Below are 21,282 nucleotides of genomic sequence, written 5' to 3' on the forward strand. Positions count from 1 at the left end.
GTCCATCTGCTTGAATGGCAAAAAAATATCTTCATAAATTATGAATGATATGAACGAGAAAAGTCATAGCATATTGGTCCTAATTTAGTTGAATATCTTCTATTTTGAAAAATGTGGAAGGATTTGGTTCCAAAAACACCCGGAAGAATTATAATAACAAAAAGTCTGTGCATAGAAGAACATATGTTGCCTCCAGCATGCCTCCAGCATTCACAATCCCACTAGGATGTCAGTCTGTAAACTGTAATAGATGTCTGCTTGTCTGACTGTCTGACTGCTGTTTAGCAATTATATCAGCAATGACTGTGATGCACAAATGATGACACAAACAAGGGCCCAAAACTAGAAGAAAAAAAGAAAGACTCAAATTAAAACAAACCCAAACAATCCAATCCAATCCAATTAGACAAACAGCCAAACTGTTGGTTTTGTCCCACAGCCTTTGGGTACTTGGAATAATCATATTCAGCTAGAAGGTTGCTGGGAAGGTGGCTTTCTGCTTCTTATTCCAGTAAAATGCACAGCTGACAAAGCAGAATGGATGCCAACTCCTTGCCATCTTTTATTAAATCTCTCTCCCTCTATCTCTCTCTCTCACACGCACACACACACACACATGCACACATACATAACTATGCTGTGGAATATCCACATAAATGTGTTTCTGTTTTTGCTCTGTGTTTCAGAAAATGCTTGAAACCTTGGGCCTCAGTAAGACCATCGAGTGAGGAGAAGAGGAGGGCCTACAGATACTGATGGTTGCAGCTTTAACAGATCGCACTCTTGTTTACACATATTCACATGTATGTATTAATACAGAAACAACATGTTATTTTTGGAGTTTGTGTGTGCTATTTATCTGCAATATCTTCACTGCATCACTGAAGGGGCTGAGGCTGAGACCACTGTTTTAGATAAATAGGCGTGTATTGGCTGTGTAATGTTGGTCTGTACTGTACTGTAGATGAGAGATGAACTGTAATGAGGTTTTATTTTGGGGTAGTGGGATAAATAGGGTAAATGTGGTAAGCAAGGTGTTCAAATCACAGAACGATGCTGTATTATGACATATTATACTGTGGCCAATATTGATCTTATATACCTGATTGTTTGGGTTGGGTTTAATCAGTATTGTGGTTTTGGAATCCCAAAACTTCATTTGAAAGGTTGTGACTTATATACAGTACTTACAGGGTAATGGTGTAAACAGTAAACAAGCTTCTCCCTCTAATAATTTACTGGCTTAAATGACACACTCTCATGGAGATGGTCTTTCAGTATTAAAGTTGCTTGTAATTGGTAAATTTACTGTATTCTGAATTTGAGTTCAGTATTGAAATATGGAAGCAAATAATGATCGTAAATATTTAAATCTCATGACACAGAATTGTAACTTTTATTCACAACTAAATGCTACGCAAATCAAAATAATCAAAAGTCAAGATTAAAACAAAACTTGTGAATGTCACCAGTGAAAAGCGCTTAAGCCTTAGTGAATCATCAGTCCTCTGTCCAATCAGGTTACATTCTATCAGTCCTAGTTGCTGTAAACCAGGAAGCTTTGACTGACTTAGCAAAACATAAAATCACCTTTTCTTCATTCGTAGTGCAGTCTTCAAAGTAAAGTGTGAAATATCCTACATTTAGTGACATTAAAAGTACAATATGTAATAAGAACTGGCCATCTTTCAAATTTACACTTCAAACAAGATATCATAAGAGTAATCACTAACTGCTGCTACCTTTTACTGCCATTAGTTACTTGGCTCATTTAGCAATGCAGCTAGCGATCTGAACTCCTCACTAGATATGTATGCAACACAATACTTAAATCTTTGACAAAACTGACGTTTCTTCATATTCTTTTGATTGTTTTTGGTTTTTGTTGTTGTGTTTAAAACTTTGTGATGAAATCAATGATGAAAATTGAGTTGCTTCTAAGATTCAAATTACGTATTCTTTTTTTTTTTACTTCCATAGACATGAGAACATGACAAGTGTTGATATTGTAAGGCTGTCCTATCCTAGCATGTGACGTGACTGACCAGGGTATCATCTCATTAACTAGTATCAGTTAGTAATAATATCGGTCTGTTAATTGACCTGAAGTTAAACCATGCACTCTTATAACACCCCACGGTGCCTTGAAATGCAATGCCTATCTGAATATTTATTTTATATGCTCTGCACACATAGTCCTCTGGTATCTACCTAATGTATTGAAACTGTTGTGGAGAATACAGTAGATGGAAACCTTAGAGGCTCTCTGCATCTTCAATAAATGTAAAAAGAAGAAACTAAAATGTGTGTCCAGCTTTGTGTTTTACACTATCAGTATAACCAGTCCTGGGTGAAGCTCCGCAGTGTTTGTGTCAGGAAATGAAGGGCTGAGTTCATAGAAAGATCAGCTCTGAATAGACTTGCAGTGTGCCATCTGTTCTGGGAGCTTCCAGGTTACTTGAGTAACATGAAGCATAGAGTAAAACCTCCAAAGTGTCATGTAGCATATCGCTGACTGCATTTCAACACCTTCAATGACCTGGATCACAGCCTCAAGTCTCTAACCCACATGGCTGACTGTATCTAAATCAAACTGTTTCAAGCTGAATTTAGTGGCTGCAGGTGTTTGGTCATAAACGAAAGTATTGGACAAGTTAAATTTGTAGTGGCAAATGAGAAGTTCAGGTACCACCAAAGTTATTAGGATTTATCCTGTCTATGCCAAATTTTGCAGTTTATCTTCTCCATCCAATATTTGATGTAGATACAGTGGGTCCAACAGTCTGAGTCAAATTGTTATTCTAAGTAGAGGGGCTTTGTCGGCGTTAAATAAAAGCTCAACTCAAGGTTACTAATAAGGGGGACTTGTAGTAGTCTCACAGGACAAGCAGCAGTTTCTAAACGCTTCTGGAAAAAAAATCCTGTTTACTGATGACCTTGGGTGTTTTGCCTACTGGATTTGGACACCTGTACAGATGTGACTCCACCATGACCGAGTACCACTCAATTCTTTAGAGACATGCTACACCCTCTGGTTTGCATGTTTGAGGGAAAGGATTCATTCTGCAGCAAGATAATGACTGGAAATGACCTAAAGGTGTGTAAGAACTATATCAAGGCCTATTTCAAGGCCAAAGAAGACAAAGGAGTCCTGACTTTCTTCCATGCTAGCTCGAGTGTATGCTTTTTTGAAATCCATGGACAAAGATTAAACTTTTCACTCAAATTAAGATGATATTATCATTTGTGATTAAAAAAAAAAAAATTACATTTGAAACAAATGCAAAATAGAAGTATGGTCAAGCCTTCAACATATACAGTCAACAAAGCGCTGGCCTGATAAACTGCTATCCATCGAGCCACACTGCTAACCTGCCTAAAATTCAGTTATTTTAATATAGGATTAAGATCTAGCTTAAACTTCAGTCATAGAAACTAAGTTTAGCACCAGGCTCATTCATCTCACCCATTTTGAAAGAAAGACCCCATAGACCACAGGTATGAGACAGTATTCCACATTTTATTTTGGATATTACCATAGCTATATATAAATTCTGACAACAGGTATCAACTACAGAATAATACACTGAATATTTCTGTCAGTTCCAGCTCATCTTTTTTTCCTTTTTCTTCCTCCGTTATGTTTTGGTCCAGTAACATTTCTGTGGCTGCTGTGTCATTGAATGTCAAACATTGAAACACATGCACGTCATTCACCTGGATACAGCTGAGTAAGACAACAGTCAAAGAGACCTGACAGTATGAATAGAATCGTGTTGTTTTTCTCACACGGCTTTTATTTTTAGCTGAGACACCCATACAGTATTACTATTATCATAAGGCTAGATTACTGTACAGCTATGCACCAAAAAGTTCACTCCGCTGTTCTAGATAAAGAGCACCATATTTACAACTCTATGCACATTTGGTTTTTTAAAAGAAAACTCAGACAACAACCAAAGAGGAAAAAATATTTAAATCATAGCTTTCCTTTTTTCTTTTCAGTCCAATGTGGCCGTTATAAGGCTGCACATGTCTGGAATTTAAAAAATGTAACTAATGAAAATGTTTCTGTACAGATAGCTGCAACACACAGTATAGCTTATTGCCAATGCCCTTAAAGAATTTCCCCATTTACCTTTTCCTTTCTTTCATTTGTTCATCTCTTGGCCAGCTCCGTTAGGGCTGTCACAAGTCACAAACTTTTTCTCCTGCACAGGTGAGGTCACACTGATTTACCTGGTGCACACACACACTTCCTTTCAACCAGTGAGACTTCACACAGGCCCCTGTCGACATTTTCAAACAGCAGATTGCTCAAAATAAATGTACAAGTTTTAAAAATAAACTTTACTTCTCATCATAATGTATATACATACTCAATACATGACTCAACATGCTGCACCCACATGTACAGTGCACTTTGGGTGACATGTGGGTGCAGATGGGACTTCAAGAAACCAGCAGAGGTCAAAACAGATCAGACTACTTGGGTATTGGTAGTGTTTTTCCACAGAGAGCCACACACAACTACTGTAATGTTCTCTATCAGCAACACATTGAAAAAAAATACAGTAAATAAGAATATCTTATTTGAAATATATATATGGTCAGCAGTAACATTTCAAACGTGTTGGTGATTAGCATTGTCTTGCTACAGAATCAATATAACACCTGTTTGCTGCCACAGTGGAGTGCACACGCTTTAACAAACCAGTTTTTTCTCCAGGTCCCATTTATTCAGCTAAAACATGCTGCCTCAAGGAAGAGACACTCGTCCAAATTTAAAGGGGTTCTGACAGATAATATGTTGCAGTTGTGAATGTATGGAGCTTAACTGATTATAGTGAACATCATTTTTTTTTGTTTTTAAACAAAAACACATAAAACGATTGTCTGACTGGAATATGGAGTCCAGACCGGAGTCAAAATAAAAACAATGACAGAAGTGGTCAAAGATACCTGCATGGATTCACATATAGTGGCTTCACAAAGTATTTGGACCTGTTCACCTGTTGCACAATTTATTTTGTTGTAGGTTTATTTTTAAATGGATAAAATTGCATTTTTGTCAATCAATCTGACCTCAATAACCCATAATGGCAAAGTGAAAACAAGTTGGAATTTTTTGCAAACTCATAAAAAATGAAATACTGAAATCTCTCAACCCTCAAGTATTCTTACCCTTTGTGGTGGGACTTGAAACTAAGTTGGTCAGGTGCATCCCGTTTGCTTTAATTATCCTTGAGAAGTGTCTAGAACTTGAGTGTAGTCCACCTGTGGCAAATTGAATCGACTTGGACATAGTTTAGAAAGGCACACACCTGAATATGTAAGGTCCCACAAGTCACACACTGCATGTCAGCACAAAAACCAAGTGGTGACCTAAAGGTTAGAGAAGCGAGCTTGTGGTCTCCAGTTAAATCCCCTCGACTGGCAGGTTGAATCTGAGTGGGGGAAAGTGCCCTTGAGCAAGACTCTAAACCCCAACCAGCTCCAGTGGAGCCCCTCTGAGGCTGATATTGCATTGGACTGGTCACATCTTTATAAACACTTAAAAACATATTTAATGCTTTGAGTGTTCCCACGATCACAGTGAATAATTGTGAAACTGAAAAAGTTTGGGACCACCGGGACTCCTCACAGAGTTCGCTGTCCAGCTAAACTGTAAAACCAGGCAAAAAGATCCTTGGTCAGGTAGGTGACCAAGAACACAAAAGTCACTCTGAGAGCTTTAAAAGCTTTGGAAGTCTTCTGCAGAGATGGGAGAACCTGCCAGAAGGATGACCATCTCAGCCAAGAGTCCATCAAGCAGGCTGTTATACAAGAGTGGCTTGACAGAAGCCACTGTTGAGTAAAAAGCATGACAGCCTTGGAGTTAACCAAATGGCATTTAAAGGACTCTTTGAAGTCATTGGTCAGAACTCTGAGCATTCTGGCAAACACCAGGCACTGTTCATCACAAGGCTAATACCATCCCTACAGTGAAGCATGATGGTGGCAACATAATGGTATGGTCATAAATATGTGAATGCAGGCTTATGACTATTGCCCTGGCCGAGGTCCTTCAACAAAACTTGCTCAGCACGACAATGACATGAATCATAGAGCCAAGACAGTGCTCAAGTGGCTTTGGACCAAGTTTCTCACTGTCCTTGAGTGTCACAGCCAAAGTCCAGACTTAAACCCCACAGAACATATGTGGAGATCACAGAACGTTTCCCATCCATACTGACAGAGCTTCAGAGGATCTACCAGGAAGAAAGGGATCCCAAATCAAGGTGTGTGAAGCTTATAAATACTTTCCCAAAAAGACTCAAAGTTGTAATTGCTGCCAAATCGGCTTCTACAAATGCTGAATTCAGGGTCTGAATGCTTATGTAAAATGATTTTTAAGAAATGTTTCAACATTCTCAAAAACATGTTTTCACTTCATTATGGGATACTGAATGTAGACTGATGGATAAAATGGTAATTCGATCAATTTAAATTGAATCTACAAAACAAAGTGTGCAAAAGTAAAAAGGTCTGAACACTTTCTAAAGCCACTGTATAAGTAATCCACCACTACTACCTAGCACTCAGAGGGTAGCAGAGGATAGAGGTGAAGGAGGGAAGGATGTTGTTGGCAGGAAAGTTTCTGTTGTCTGCAATAATATTGAGAGCTACTGTGCCCTCCTCACGTCAGCTGCCTGCTATAGTGCAACACTGCAACTATCCTGATAATTTGATTTCAAGTGCTCCATTTTTGAAGTAATCTGCACTCCGATCACCCACGGCCACAGTATAATGGCTAAAAAAAATCAGACATTTCAAGAATCAAAATGTTTTGAGAAAAGCATGGTGTTCTGAGAATTAAGTTGTACAAAAAAATAACGTATAATATCACAAGCATAAACTTTAAAAAGTCAAATTTCAAAAGTTAAGTTATAATTTATCTAAAAAGGCATACATACATACATATGTCATACATGACATATTTTAACATTAAAGTTATAGTTTTATAAGAAAATTGTCATATTAGAGGATTAAAGTCATAAGCTAAGAGATGAGTTTGTAATTTTAGAAGGGGGAAAAAATGTGTATTTCTCACCTGTATCCTGTTATTAAGAACTTACTTCAATTTAAACTAATAAAGCTTTTTGGGGGAAAATTACAACTTTAAAATGTTAAAACTTTATTATCATTATTATTATTATCACTTTTTTTTAATTACTCATTCTTACATTGTTTAGACTTTGTCTGATTAAATTACTACTAGTTGGTACTACTTTTTGGATAATTTTGACTTGATGCTCAAAACATTAAAACATTTTCTCAAAATATTTTGATTTTTGGTTGTTTTTTTCTACACAGTTCTCTATTCTTTCAAAAACTTCTACCACTGTGTTTTTATTAAGATCGTAAAAGTTAAGTTGCCCTTCAGAAACTGAAATCTGAAGGGCATTAGTGAAACTAATCTGAAGGGCAGTAAGGGGGACATAAAATAAGGATGACATGAAAAACGAAATGAAAAACTTACTAAACACAATCATAAATGTAAAAAATGACAGATACCTCAGACATATGAACAGTGAGCAGAGCACAGAACACATTAAACAAAGTGACAGTGAGATCCAGTGGAGCCACAAAGCACTCAGAGCTGAGACCAAAGCAGCAGAAGGCAGGTGTGTTGGTGGTGAGCTGATATGAGATCAGCTATCTGCTACAGTGAAACACAAGACGAAGTTAAAAGGAGCAGGAGTGTGCAGAGGGACAGAGAAAAGGTGGAGAGGTGAACATGGAGGGAGAAGCTTGGTTTTCAGCTGGTTGTGGTGGGTGGGTTGTGGTGGGTGGTCTATGGTCCATAGAGGGTCAGGGGGCTTCAGATGACCTGGCAGCAGCTGGCTGGAGCTGAGGTACAGAGCAGGCCATCCCTGGAGCCTCTGCCCCGCTGGATGTTGACAGAGATGGTCTTCTCACACAGAGGTAGTTGAAGCATGCCGTTTTTCAACGCGCTCAGGTTGCTGTGAGTGTCCCTGCTGCCCGGAAGGCCCGGGGGGCTGTGCGTTGTTGTTTTACGGTGGTGGTGCTGCACGGCGTGGGTGCGAGGCAGGGTGGTAGCCGTGGTGGGGAGAGTGATGGTGTCCAGGCTCCCAGTGGAGCCAATGCACATCCTCCAGGTTGATTTCTCCTGGATTTTCACACTCCCTCCTGAGAGACTGCGAGGGTCTATGATGAACTTCCCCCCTCCTCCTCCTCCGCCACCTCTACTCCCCCGCCCGCTGCGGTGGTGCTGCAGCTGGGAGCTGAGGCACAGACTCATTAGCTTTAGGCTCTCTACCAGCTCGGTGGAGCGGCTGGCCGTGCGGGAGGAGCGGGGCAAGGAGCTGAGGGAGGGGCTAGTAGTGCTACTGTTGTTGCAACAACTGGAGGGGCTGTCTTGTCCTTTGTTCCCCCCTCCTCCACCCCCACCCCCCCCTCCATCTCCTCCACCCCCTCCATCTCCATTCTCACCCCCTTCAGGAGGACTCCCCCTGTCTGGCCCAGAGGTTCCCCCTCCCTCTCCTGGAGGTTTACTCTGTCCTGAGCTGCTGCCTCCCCCATTGCCCCCAGAGCTTCCAGGTGGCCCCTCGCTGCTGTCCCTTCTGTTCCAGCCGTAACCAAAGCCAGAGTCTTTATCCAGACGTCTTCGGTGGCTCTCTGAGTCATCATCACTCGTCTCAGAGCTGGAACATGACGACCCTCTCCCCTGGCTCTTGCGCCGATGGTAGCGCTTCTGCGTGGAGCCCGGGGACGAGGAGGAGCCAGCCCCAGAGCTCAGGTTGCCAGCATTTCCAGCCATGTTCATCTTGAGACGGCTGAGTTTGGGCGGCAGGCCCTCGTCCATGTCAAAGTCGTCGTCTGACTCACCCTCCTCTTCAAAGATCTGGTTGAGCACCGGGGCACTCTTCCTGGAGGTGAGGCGATTGGTGATAGAGGGGGGCTTACGGCGCAGGATCACCTGGGTTGGTAAGGGAGACGGGTCCTGCTCTTCTTCCTCCTCCTCGTCCTCCTCCACCCTGAAAAGACATGATTGATTTGACTATATGTACCAGATAGGCAGGAGCTGCAGTGATCAATCAATTGTTGATCACAGATCAACATTTTTCACCATTTTCTGACAATTAATTGCAGCCCTTAAAGCCATTGTAGACTATTTGGACAAGCGGCGCTGCAACTAACAGTTATCTCCATTGTCTTCCACTTCTTCGGCTGATTAATCATTGGATTGCTTGGGCTTTAAAATAACAGAAAACGGTGTGAAAAGTAAATCATAGTTTTTAAGGACCCAAGGTGAAAACTTTGTTTTGACTAAATCAAAGTTCAAAACCCCAAACATATTCAGATCACATGATATAAAACAGAGAAATGTGGCAAATCTTTACATTTGAGAAGCTCTGACGTTGTTTCCTTAAAAATGTACTAATTATTATAAAAAATAGACTATTAACATTTGATGCCTATTCTGGTTCCACGCGTTGTGTCATTTACTTCTTTTTCGTTCAGTTATAATAAATATAATTTTTATTTTTAAAACAACAACATTCCAATTCCAAAGACTGAATATGTATTTGTCAGACCTGAACAGGCAGGTTCGCTGCTTGGCTGCTGCTGAGGTGGAAGGAGTCTGTGCCCTGATGGTTCCAGAAGCAGACCCAGGAGCGAGGCCCGAGGCGGCAGCACAGGCTCCCTGGAATGGGATGGAAATTAAAAAAATGAGACCAGCCACATGCATTAGAATATATAAAAAAATAATGATTAGTACACCCAGTGTATTCATTAGAAGCAGAACTCAAAATCATGCATGAATAGACTTCAGCCGTCCTTGAAACAAACTGAACCAAACACAGCCTCCTCTAAGATTTTTTCCCAGTGGAAATTGAAAAGAGTGATAATAATGAGTGTACCTGTGTTGGTGGTCCTGGAGAGTCAGTCACTGTTGTTTCCTCTCGTCGGCCCAGCTCCATCATGCCTTTGGAGCGATGTCCGTTGAGCAGGTTCTCTGCACTGCGGGCTGGGGACTGAGGGCCTCCAGCATGGGAGATGGAGGAAGCTGCCAGGCTGTCCTCTATGTCCTGGTGCATGTCGACTCTGGTGGGCCATGACTGCCTGTAGAGATAAGACAGAGGAGATTTAATTTGGAGTTTCATGCATTTTTAAGTTTTCTTAGGTCTTTGGTGATTAAAAGGCTTCTATCGGCTCTTGCAGGAGACTTTGAACACAAGATTTACTGTCAATTTCGTCCCTCCTCAAGTGAAGTTATCAGCAAGTAAAGACCTTCTCTCAGTTAGTTATGGTAGATTATATAGACAAATATAGACAATTTGCAAGGGAGCAGATAGTGGAGGGAGATTGCACACGACTTCAAAGATGCGGTGAATACGTTCCACTCAAATATTCAAATGTTATACAACATTCTGTCTGACCCAAGTGAGATGAATAACTCCATCCTCTGTAAAAACACGCACCACCATCATTGCCGTCCATTTTCTCAAATGGAAATCAGGACTCTTGACCTAATCAGTCCAACAGAAGTGATTCTAATTACAGGTAATTTATGTCTGCGCTTTGTTCAGTATCTGTCATTGTCTAATGGTGCCAAGATCTAACCACACTGTAACTGTTTTCATTGTCAGTTAAACTGCACCTACTCCATTCACTGACTATGAATGATGCACCAATTAAACACAGTCTGCCTAGACCTTGGAAGAAAGAAGGAAGGGAAGTTGAAAAAGCCAATCAGTTGGAATCAGAGGGGAGAGTGAGCTGTGATGGTCAGCATCTGTAAAAGCTGAATATCAGTTTAGCTGAGTTAATGCAGGAAATAGTGTCATCCTGTGTACTGACAGCCAGCAACTGACATAGATAAAAGCAGAACTGCTAAACAACATTTCACAAAGTGTGTGAGTTTATAGGAGAATCATCGTCACAGTTACATAACTACACATACAGTATTTTTCACTCTGACTGTTTACAATATCTCTATGTACTGTTTGAGCTGAAGCCTTGAGCAGAAGACAAGTGACTTTCACCACTTCCACACAGGTGGCAGGATGTTTGTTGTGGTGCAGTTACCATGGTTTTCATCATATTGACACCTACATCACAATGTGTATTTGTCTGATTTCAACTAACAGTGATTAAGTGCTGGTTTTGCTCTGTTCTTTTTAATGAGGAAAGGACGGGTTCAGTGCTGGGAATCATTAGCCCTCCTGATCATCTTTGTATTGAAATTTTAGCTGGGGCAAGTATAGGGAAGCAGTAGGGCCCAGAATTTATATATCCATGCATCCGTAGTTTATATTGCAAGTTTACATTGAATATTAGCCTTGTTTAGTTATTCTTTGTTTACATTAGAGCCCAAGTGATTTAGAGACCAAAAACTATATCAAAATTTGACAGTTTAAAAATCTGAAATTTTGATGAGCTTGCATTTTCCAGTTCAAGTGGACTAGCTGTGTAATGTAGACGCCGTTCCATTACCTCAAACATATCTTTGGCACATCTGTTCTGCAATTTCTTGTAATGTATATAGACTGACACATTGTTTTTGCATTAAAGGATAACTACCGTTTTTTACAACCTGGACCTTTTTTCTAGCAAAATATATGGTCATTTACTCACCCAGATAACTTTGGTGTCATTTGAAGTCGTTCGGACGAAATTAGATCCAGTGTAGCGCTGATATATCCATATAATGCGAGTAACGGGGCATCGACACACAGCCTCTATATAACGCATTATCTACCACGAAACTAGTTAATTTCACTAATATTTTGTTACGATATGCTAGTGCTATTCCCCTCTGAGTCCGGGCTCGTCCGTTATCAACATCCGGGGTCAAACTAGCAGTAGCAGCTACAGGTAAACAAGCCGGGCTGTCGCGGGTGCGCGCGCAGCTCAGAGACGACATCTTCAAGGTCAGAGGTACTAGGTCAACCTACAGACCCTGGATGTTGACAATAGACGAGCCTGGACTCAGAGGGGAATAGCACTAGCATATCGTAACAAAATATTAGTGAAATGAACTAGTTTCGTGGCAGATAATGTGTTATATAGAGGCTGTGTGTCGATGCCCCATTACTCGCATTATATGGATATATCGGCGCTATACTGGATCTAATTTCGTCCGAACGACGCCAAATGACACCAAAGTTATCTGGGTGAGTAAATGACCATATATTTTGCTAGAAAAAAGGTCCAGGTTGTAAAAAACGGTAGTTATCCTTTAAGCTGCCAATACCTGCCAAGCAGATTTTAATTTTTTTATGGGGCTGCTGAACCTTAACAGAAACTGAATTTAGTTTCCTTTCATTTTTCTAAAAACTGTCCAGAAAGCAACAAAAAAGAAAACTTCTGTATTTTCAGTGCAGTAAGATATTGACAAAAGTTCTTTTGGTCTCAGTATTGAAGAGCATGTATCATGACAGCATCCAATGAGATCCATATCAAAATTTAATTAACCAATGTACTCGATATGACAAAAACAAATAATTCTACAGCTTGGCAGACTCCTGGAATTGTGTTGAGAGGAAAGAGCTCAAACGAACAGTGAGACCGAGTGATCCGAAGTGCACAACAGTGCACAACAGCCAGAAAACAATGAATCATACAAAAGGCATGGCTAATGAGCAAACAGCTCAACACAAACAAATGTCCTCTCACTTACTCAAGCTCATATTTGCATAGAAAGCACATCTTACAAACACAGACATCCACATTAAGATGGACAAATCTGAATAAACTGTTGCATTTATACCTGGTTTTCTGGTCGTTTGCAACATATCTAGTATGTACAGAAATGATAAAACAAAACTGAAAAAGACTAAATCTATTCTTCATCATTTTTCAGTCTTCAAATACCAAAGTTATGCATTACAGCAATTAAGTTAAGGAGTGAAACAGAAGCTGTATCAGGAAAACATCTGTTTTGTTGCATCTTCTATGCTGCAAAGTCATCTGACCACTTAAACATAAAAATATAGATGAATGATTACACCTGCGCTGTGTAATTGGCTGTACTGAAATTCAAAATTATGAGAGCAAAAAGTCTTACACCTCATCTACATCGGCTGTGCATCAACAGCAGCCATCCACACTACAGTGACAGACTACATCCACCCTGAAGTACCTCATTTTCAAGTTCCATTTACTAATGTCTAAAATTCTAACTTTGTGTGGAATGTGGACCGAAGGCAAAGAGAGAATAGTTTAAATCCAGCCTTCGTATCTTGGACAAGGCCTGACAACCACACACATATATATAAGCCTATACAGACACAGTTGCATGTAAATGTAACTGATAGGGGCCTTACTCACAGTAAGAGACACAACTTCTGTTTTAGCATTATTTAAATACCTGACTCATAATCCAGTTTTGAGGATGGGGGCATGTTAGTGCACACGCAAGTGTGTTAGTGCCTGGGAATGTGTAGTAGAAGGCCTGGAAGTGGAATAGGCCCTGGTATGTGGGTCAGCCGGAGCCAATCAGCAGAGGCCCCCCCTTAAACACATTAGTTACTACCTTTTGGACAGGGATCACAGCACAGGAGGCTGAACGTTCATTTTAGCAGAGCTTGGTAACGCCAGGCAACAGGGCTACGGCTGCACTGAGGGAACACAGAGGTGTTCGAAGAAGCACTTTGTAAAGCATAAGCATAGAGGAGGTGGCCGTAATCATAGCCCTCAATTCTTCAGACATCAGAAGACATTCTGACCGTACACTCAAAGAAATAACTCTTTGATTGAACTCAATAAAATCATGGAAAGTATTTTCACGTAATTAAATGACTTTTCTTCAGCATTAAGCAATTAAGTTGGTCCAATTTAATTTACTTGGGTTGGGTCAACTTAATTTATAAGGGCTCGTTCAATTCATTTACTAGGGTTGGGTCCGACTTAATTTATAGGGTTGGTCCAACATATATTACACTAGTATATTTACACAAATAAATAAAGTTGATCCAACCAGAGTAAGTTAAGTTGGCCCAACAGAATTACTTAATGCTGAAAGAAAGCCATCTAATCACATGGAAATACTTTCCATGATATAATTAAGTTAATTCAAAGAATGACTTATGAGTGCATTGTTTTCACATTTAAGTGTACTTGGTCTTGGTAAATGTACAACATTTGAATAATGACTTTACATTTTTAAGAAAAATCTGGAAATAAGCAAAAAACACAAGTATTTGTATTTGGACAAAGAATAAATTAAAACTCATTGGACTCAAAATCTACCCAAAGCCTGAAAGCAAAACATTTCAAAAACAGTGCAGTTCAAACAAGATTAGGGCTTTTCAAGTATATATACAGGATACTATAACCTAATAAAACACACTGTACTTACTTAAAACATCTGCATTATGACAAATTCTAATATTTTCCAATCCAAAATCAATAGTTAATGACATGATGTAGGTACTCACCATATAGGCCTATTACAGGGTTTGTGCAGGTCACTATTGCCATGTACAGTACATACGGTCTATGGAATATGACTCATGTTTTCTATTATGTTTTGTCTTGTATTTTAGATGAGGATCAGATGTGTTGTCATCAGGGAGGGAAAAAAGCACCCCTCACTGGCCAAATGCGGGTGAATTTGATCAGCCCACAAGCCACAGTGGCGGGTTAGCAATTTGGACAGTAGATTCAGACCTGTCCGGGGCAGCAATACACCTGTGCTTCAGCTAGTCTGCCCAGGGCTTAGAGTACTCCGACGTGGTGCCGGATTTCCGCCGTATGTTCACTATGGATTTGGATTTGTTTTTGACGTGGTTTAACCAATCATTTTCAGCGAAGCAAAAGGCTAGTTCCACCTACCAATGGTATGAGGCCGATCAGTGAGTGCTAGCCAATCAGAGGCAGAGTAGGACGGGTCTTGCCAAGAAACGTGATTGCAGTGTGGTAGCCCTGCAACTCGGCTCAAATGGAAGCAAAGTTTATTAAACCTGGCGAAGATGCAGCCTTACTTTAGAGAGGAGTTAAGAACAGATGGCGCTGGGCATGGATAGAGGAAAATGGTGGAGATGGGAAGCCATTCAGCACTTGGTGCCACAAATTAAGGGAGATGGGTGCTTGCTTTTGCAGCGTGTGTTCGAAGAAGCTACTGTACAGCAACAGCAGGAGGAAAGTGCTTGCTCACCATGAATTAGGTGCCAGTCACAAAGCTTCGTACCTTGCACACCGTCGTACGAGTACGTTACCGGGAACAACGGCTACAACTGCCACTGCACCTTTAATGACCCACCGTGTTTGCAACCAAAAAATACTTGTGTGCACATTCATAGCAGAACATGAGTCGTCATTCACAATGGCTCAGCCACTGGTCGATCTGTGTAAAAATCTATATGAAAAACAAAACTGCCTGAACAAAGCTGTCTGTTTCAAGAAGCATTCAAGATATTTAAACACACAATGGCCTTGCCCCAGAGTTTAGACAACGTCTATCTGAAAGCTAAAACAGCTAAGTTTTCAATGAAAATTGATGAAGCTACTAAACATGGACAAAATCATTTTCATCAGTTTAGCAGTTCTTTAAGGACATACATTTTACTGTATTTCTGTATTATCTTCATAATTTATTTTCCATTATTTAATTCAGTTTAAGAACTTCACTTCATAAGTTTAAAATTGTAAACTTGTCACTTTAAAATTACTTCAGTACTGTTTACAGTTGACATTAACATGCATACTGCAATGCAGATACTTCTATAGAGAAATAAATTGTGCACATACTGCACATACTGAGACATTATACTGTGCAATTCTTCATACAGAGAATTAAAAATTGATAATCATAAGAATTTTAAATAAACATATTTCATGTGATTGTTTTATTGTTGATCTTTTTTTTTTTAAATGAGACAGATATCACACAAAAGTACGATTGCAAAATGGTGGCTGGTAAAAAATTTGAGTGGCTGGTAGAATTTAGAACTGAATAAAAGAAAAATTTAATTTCCAACACTGGTTGCAATCACTAACTACTCTTATATCTCTATAACCCAACTTATCCCTCAAACTCCTGAATGATTTCAAGAAAAGAAATTGATAGCAATTTAAACTGGCTTATTTTAGGATGTCTTCAATCAACCTCTGTAGAGCAGGGCTAGAATATGGAGGGAGTTGTGCCAATTTTTCACAACCACAGCTGTCCTTGCTGAAGCCTCCTTAGTCCTCACTTTTTCTTATTTGTTCCTCTCCTCTGTCACTCTTCCTTTTATAACTGTGCATCATCCAGCTGTCCTCTTCCTTTTAAGAGGACATACTTAGACAGCTTAAGGGAAAAACTATGAGACATGTTCGTAGTTTTTATTGTGATGATGACAGACTGGAGTGGAACTTTCATCACATACCTCACATGGAAATGAGAGGAATGTAAAGCACTAGAGTGATTTAGAATAATGATGGAAAATTAAAGGGACTAAGACCAAGATTGAAAAGACTGTGAAACATTGGCTAATAGTTCAAACATTTCCCTTTGCTCCATTTTCCCTTGGCCCAGCAGGTGGAGGCCCATTGAACCCAGAAATGGAAATGAAACTGACAATTGAAATGAAAACGAAAATTTGAAGATGTAGCCCAGTCTTAAGTAAGTGTGTCTGGGCTCAGCACAGTGGAGCCAGACAGGCTGCTGTGTGAGGCGGTGGAGTGAGATAGGTCAATTACCCTCTTCTTAGTTCATACTATGACTCAGATAGCTACTATGATGATGAGCAATGATATTTCTTACCCACGTTTTTTACTTGGTCATCATAAAAAAATATATTCTGCACAGGCCAAAACACCGCAAAGGTCTGTCCCTGTCCAGCTATAATATTGATACTTTCAAGATTACTGTGTCACTGCATCTTGGTATTGCTTTGACAGTGTTTTGCAAGGTTGTACTGTTCTTTACCTGAACTGTGCCTTGATGTTGCTGGGGCTGGACGAGCGGGTCTGAACGTCCTTCTCCTGCTTCTCCCTCAGGATCCTCTCTGCTAGCAGGTAGTATGTGGCTGTAATGTGGTTGTATTTGTTGGTCTCCAGGGCTCTGAAACAAAACAGTCGGATTAGGGACATGTACAAATACAAAGCATATTGTACATAGACACAGGTGAAAAAATGAACAGAGTTAAAGACAATTACAAACAGGGGTAACTCCATGGCAACAAAAGAGTGCTAGATGTCTTCGTTAAAGATGATCCAAATCCTGTGTCCAGAGCTCCAGTTACCAGCAACTGTAAAATAGTTTACATCTCCAACACCATGGCACAAGATAAATGGTTGGTCAATTACTTTCACAATTAATGTTTTTTTTCAAGATTATATTGAAAAATGGCTTTGATCATTTCCAACATCCCAACCAACAGTACAAAATCCTCAGATATGACGAGGAAAAGCAGCAAATCTTCACAACTGACACGCTGGAACTGACAAATGTCAAATGGCATTTTTGTTCAAAAAATGCCAAACAATTATTTGATTATCAAAATAGTTGCAGACTGATTTTCTGTTAATCAGCTAATTGATTAATTAACTGTTGCAGCTGTACTTTCGTCTAAGTCAAAACAAATGTGAAAAAACAAAAGGAAATGAATTGCTATCAACACACGACGGCAGACCGCATTGCACTGATGCACAGAGTTGAGATGGATTTATCCTGGGGTGAAATTTAATCATTTATATAATCATTACAAGTCTCAACTTTCAACTGATCAGAATGAGATGTGAAGACATAACATATTCCAGCAACAGCTGTGGCAAACACAAAGTAGACACCAAAGTGTTGGAGGCGTGTTGTTGTTGAGGTTCCACCGAAGAAAAGAAAATACCACACCACAGCACACACCACACCACACACAGGTTGTGATGCAAGATGACACTAGTTTTAGACACACCCCAGTTGATACTTGATTTTTGGGGCTGATGGCGATACCGATCTTAGGAAGTGTCATTCCAGTGTCGTATTGGTGCATATCGGACAACATATACACCGATTATCGATACATCTGTGATTAGCTAATATCAGCTGATAATATTTGCCAACCGATATAGTGGTCAGGCTCTAGTTTTAACCATTTTCAACATTCAGATCAACAGAGCTGCACTTGAATTCCTCCAGACCCTCTCACACATGACAAGACTGTAGAGTTACTAGTGCACACTAGGGATGACAGCCTCACTCAGAACAACACAAAGCTGGTCTAAAGTCACAGGCGTAGTCTGTTTCCTGCTATTTAAAGGACACATTATTCAGATAGTAAGATGCGCCTACACAGGTGGGTTCACACCGTGCACACACTTTGATTTGAGATTTGAGAGGCTGCTTTCAGTCATTTTAAACATTTACATGCACACAGTAATGTCACAGTAACAAATACCGTGGTACATTTAATAAACATAACTAAAAGCTATAGTTCTAAACTCTCCAAAGGACACAGATTTAAACTTTAAGCTTCTAAAATAAATATGTTTAGAAAGGATTTATCGGGACAGCTGCTTCACTCCAAACTAAACCAAACTGCTGGCAATCATGGATAATGCCTCTCACCCCTCCACAAAACTCTGGACAAGCTTAAGAGCAGCTTCAGCAACAGACTCATTCAACCTCGCTGCCTAAAGGAACGGCACAGAAATTCGTTCCTTCCTGGTGCCATCAGACTTTATAATGCATACTCCATAATACACAAATAATTTTTGCGATTTAAATTAATTTTACTGTAAGTAAAACTGCACATTATCCTCTTGCACCTCATGTTCCACTTACCTTGACTCCTCGATACCTCAGCATTTTATTTTATTTACCTCAGTATTTTATTTAATTTAATTTTATAACTACTTAAGCATTTTATTGTATATAGTATTTTATTGTTTTTTTGTATATTATATATAATATATAGTATTTTATTGTTTCTATATTTAGCCCTTGTATTTTGATTGTATTTGTACTTGAATGTATCCGCTGCTATGATAACCTAATTTCCCCTTGGGGATTAATAAAGTTATCTAAACATAGCACAAAAAGTGAGGAAATTTGTGTTTGGTAGATTATTTCATCTTTGTAACAATGCTTCTTGGCAATAAATCGTATACTGTTGGAAAGCCTGTTTATTTCCCTTTTAAATGGTGCCACATTTGTAAGGAACATGCATTTGTGTGACGAGCAGCAGAGCCGAGTATGTGGGTTGCGCTCATGAAAAATTATATACACCGATTCAGGCATAACATTATGACCACCTGCTTAATATTGTGAAGGTTCCCCTTGTGCAGCCAAAACAGCTCTGACCTCTAAAGACATGGACTTAAGACCTCTGAGGGTGTCCTGTGGTGGCGTTTTATAGTGGATCCTCTGGGTCCTGTATGTTGGGGGGTGGGGATCAGACCTGCACCAGCAGGTCTTACAGATGCTCGATCAGATTGGGATCTGGGGAATTTGGAGGCCTGGTCAACACCTTGGGCCCTTTTATTGTGTTCCTCCAGCTGTTCCTGAGCAGTGTTTGCGGTGTGTCAGGGCACATTGTCCTGCTGGGGGGCCACTGCCATCAGGTAGTGTTGTTGTGATGAGGGGATGTACTTGGTCCACAACAGTGTTTGGATGGGTGGTGCGTGTCAAGTGGCATTCACATGAATGCCAGCACCCAAGGCTTTTCCAGCAGAACATCGCATTGTGATGAGATAATCAATGTTATTCTCTTCACCCGTCAGTGGTTTTAATGTTGTGGCTGATTGGTGTATATATGACTTAACAGTAGTTTTTATGAGAATTTCCAGTCAGGTTTTAGGCTGCATCATAGCACTGAAACAGCTAAAACAGTTAAACAGTTAAAGTTGCAAATGATCTCTCAATCACATCTGATTAAAGGTCTCTGTGCTAGTCTTATTAGATCTTAGTGCAGCCTTTGACACTATTGACCATCACATCCAATTACAAAGGCTGGAACATTTAATTGTTATTAAAGGAACTACATTGAGTTGGTTTAAGTCCTATTTCTCAGTTTGTACAAGTTAACAATGAATCTTCACTGCATACCAAAGTCAGTCATGGAATTCCACAAGGTTCTGTGCTTGGACCAATACTATTCACTTTATTCTTCCTTTAAGGAAAACCATTAGGAAACACTCCATTAATTGTCATTGTTATGCAGATGATACACAATTATACTTATCCATTAGGCCAGATGACACTAAATCAGTTAGCTTCAGGCATGTATTAAAGACATAAAAACCAGGAAGACCTGCTATCTCTGCTTCTAAACTCAGACAAAACAGAACATATTGTGCTGGGCCCTAAACATCTTAGAAACACATTATCTAACGATGTAGCTACTCTGGATGACATTACTCTGGCCTCTAGCACCACAGTAAGGAATCTGGGAGTTATCTTGATAAGGATTTGTCCTTTGCCTCACACATAAAACAAATTTCAAGGACTGCCTTCTTCCACCTACGGAACATTGCAGGGCGGAGCTAACCCTGCATGAGGTAAATCTAGCACAAATGGGTTAGTCTCTCTGCGGGAGTCCATTGAGGGAGTCCAAGTAATTCACTGTCCACCACCCATCGCAGCCATGAGTCCTACCCAATCCCAGTCAGGACTTTTCACTGAGGAGATTTCACTGGAGACCCATTACTTGAGGCTGTAACCCAGCCAATCTCTGTTACCTAACATTCTCCACCGGTACGGAACTTGAAGTACTAGGAGGGCTTTGAAACTGCCAGTCTGCAGTCAAAAAGGTGGACACCATTTCAACCTTTGCCTCCCTGCAGACTCTCCACTTCTTGACCCTTATGGAGACCTGGATCACCCCAGAAAAACTGCCACTCCAGCTGCCCTCTCAACTGCCTACTCATTCTCACACTCCCCAAGACTAACAGGCCGAGGAGGAGGAACTGGACTCCTCATCACACCCATGTGGTCTTACCAGGTCCTTCCCCTGGACCACCTACCCAGATCTGCACTTGAATTCCACAGTGTCTCTGTCACCCTTCCTTTTAAGCTCAACATTGTGGTGATCCATCACCCTCCCTGTCCTCTCCGTGACTTCTTTGATGAGATGGATGCCCTCCTAAGCTGCTCCCCTGACGATGGCACACCACTCGTTGTCCTGGGTGACTTCAACATCCACCCAGAGAAGCTGCACTCATCTGAATTCATTGATTTCTTCTCCACATTTGACCTCACACTCTCCCCCCCTCCACCCACCGGGCTGGGAACCAACTTACCCCTGTCTTCACAAGGTCCTGTAGTACCTCGACACTCTCTGTTACCACGCT

At 40.4% G+C, this 21,282-nt stretch overlaps 2 protein-coding genes across 4 annotated transcripts in view; one reads left to right on the plus strand and one right to left on the minus strand.

The window, feature by feature from the left end:
- Positions 1-832, plus strand: part of ano10a (anoctamin 10a) — a 52,668-nt gene extending 51,836 nt beyond the window's left edge. For both annotated transcript variants that reach the window (XM_084358696.1, XM_084358695.1), the window contains exon 15: positions 687-832. In XM_084358696.1, coding sequence (XP_084214822.1) covers positions 687-728 — 42 coding nt within the window. In that variant the 3' untranslated portion in view covers positions 729-832. The remainder of the gene's footprint in view (positions 1-686) is intronic.
- A 2,667-nt stretch (positions 833-3,499) lies between these two features.
- Positions 3,500-21,282, minus strand: part of snrka (SNF related kinase a) — a 67,098-nt gene continuing 49,315 nt past the window's right edge. For both annotated transcript variants that reach the window (XM_084357491.1, XM_084357490.1), the window contains exons 5-8: positions 16,925-17,059; positions 9,930-10,131; positions 9,603-9,712; positions 3,500-9,041 (exon numbers count right to left, since the gene is read on the minus strand). In XM_084357491.1, coding sequence (XP_084213617.1) covers positions 7,865-9,041; positions 9,603-9,712; positions 9,930-10,131; positions 16,925-17,059 — 1,624 coding nt within the window. In that variant the 3' untranslated portion in view covers positions 3,500-7,864. The remainder of the gene's footprint in view (positions 9,042-9,602; positions 9,713-9,929; positions 10,132-16,924; positions 17,060-21,282) is intronic.

This window comes from Pagrus pagrus (assembly GCF_965226575.1).
Source record: "Pagrus pagrus genome assembly, chromosome: 7".
Lineage (NCBI taxonomy): Eukaryota > Metazoa > Chordata > Actinopteri > Spariformes > Sparidae > Pagrus > Pagrus pagrus.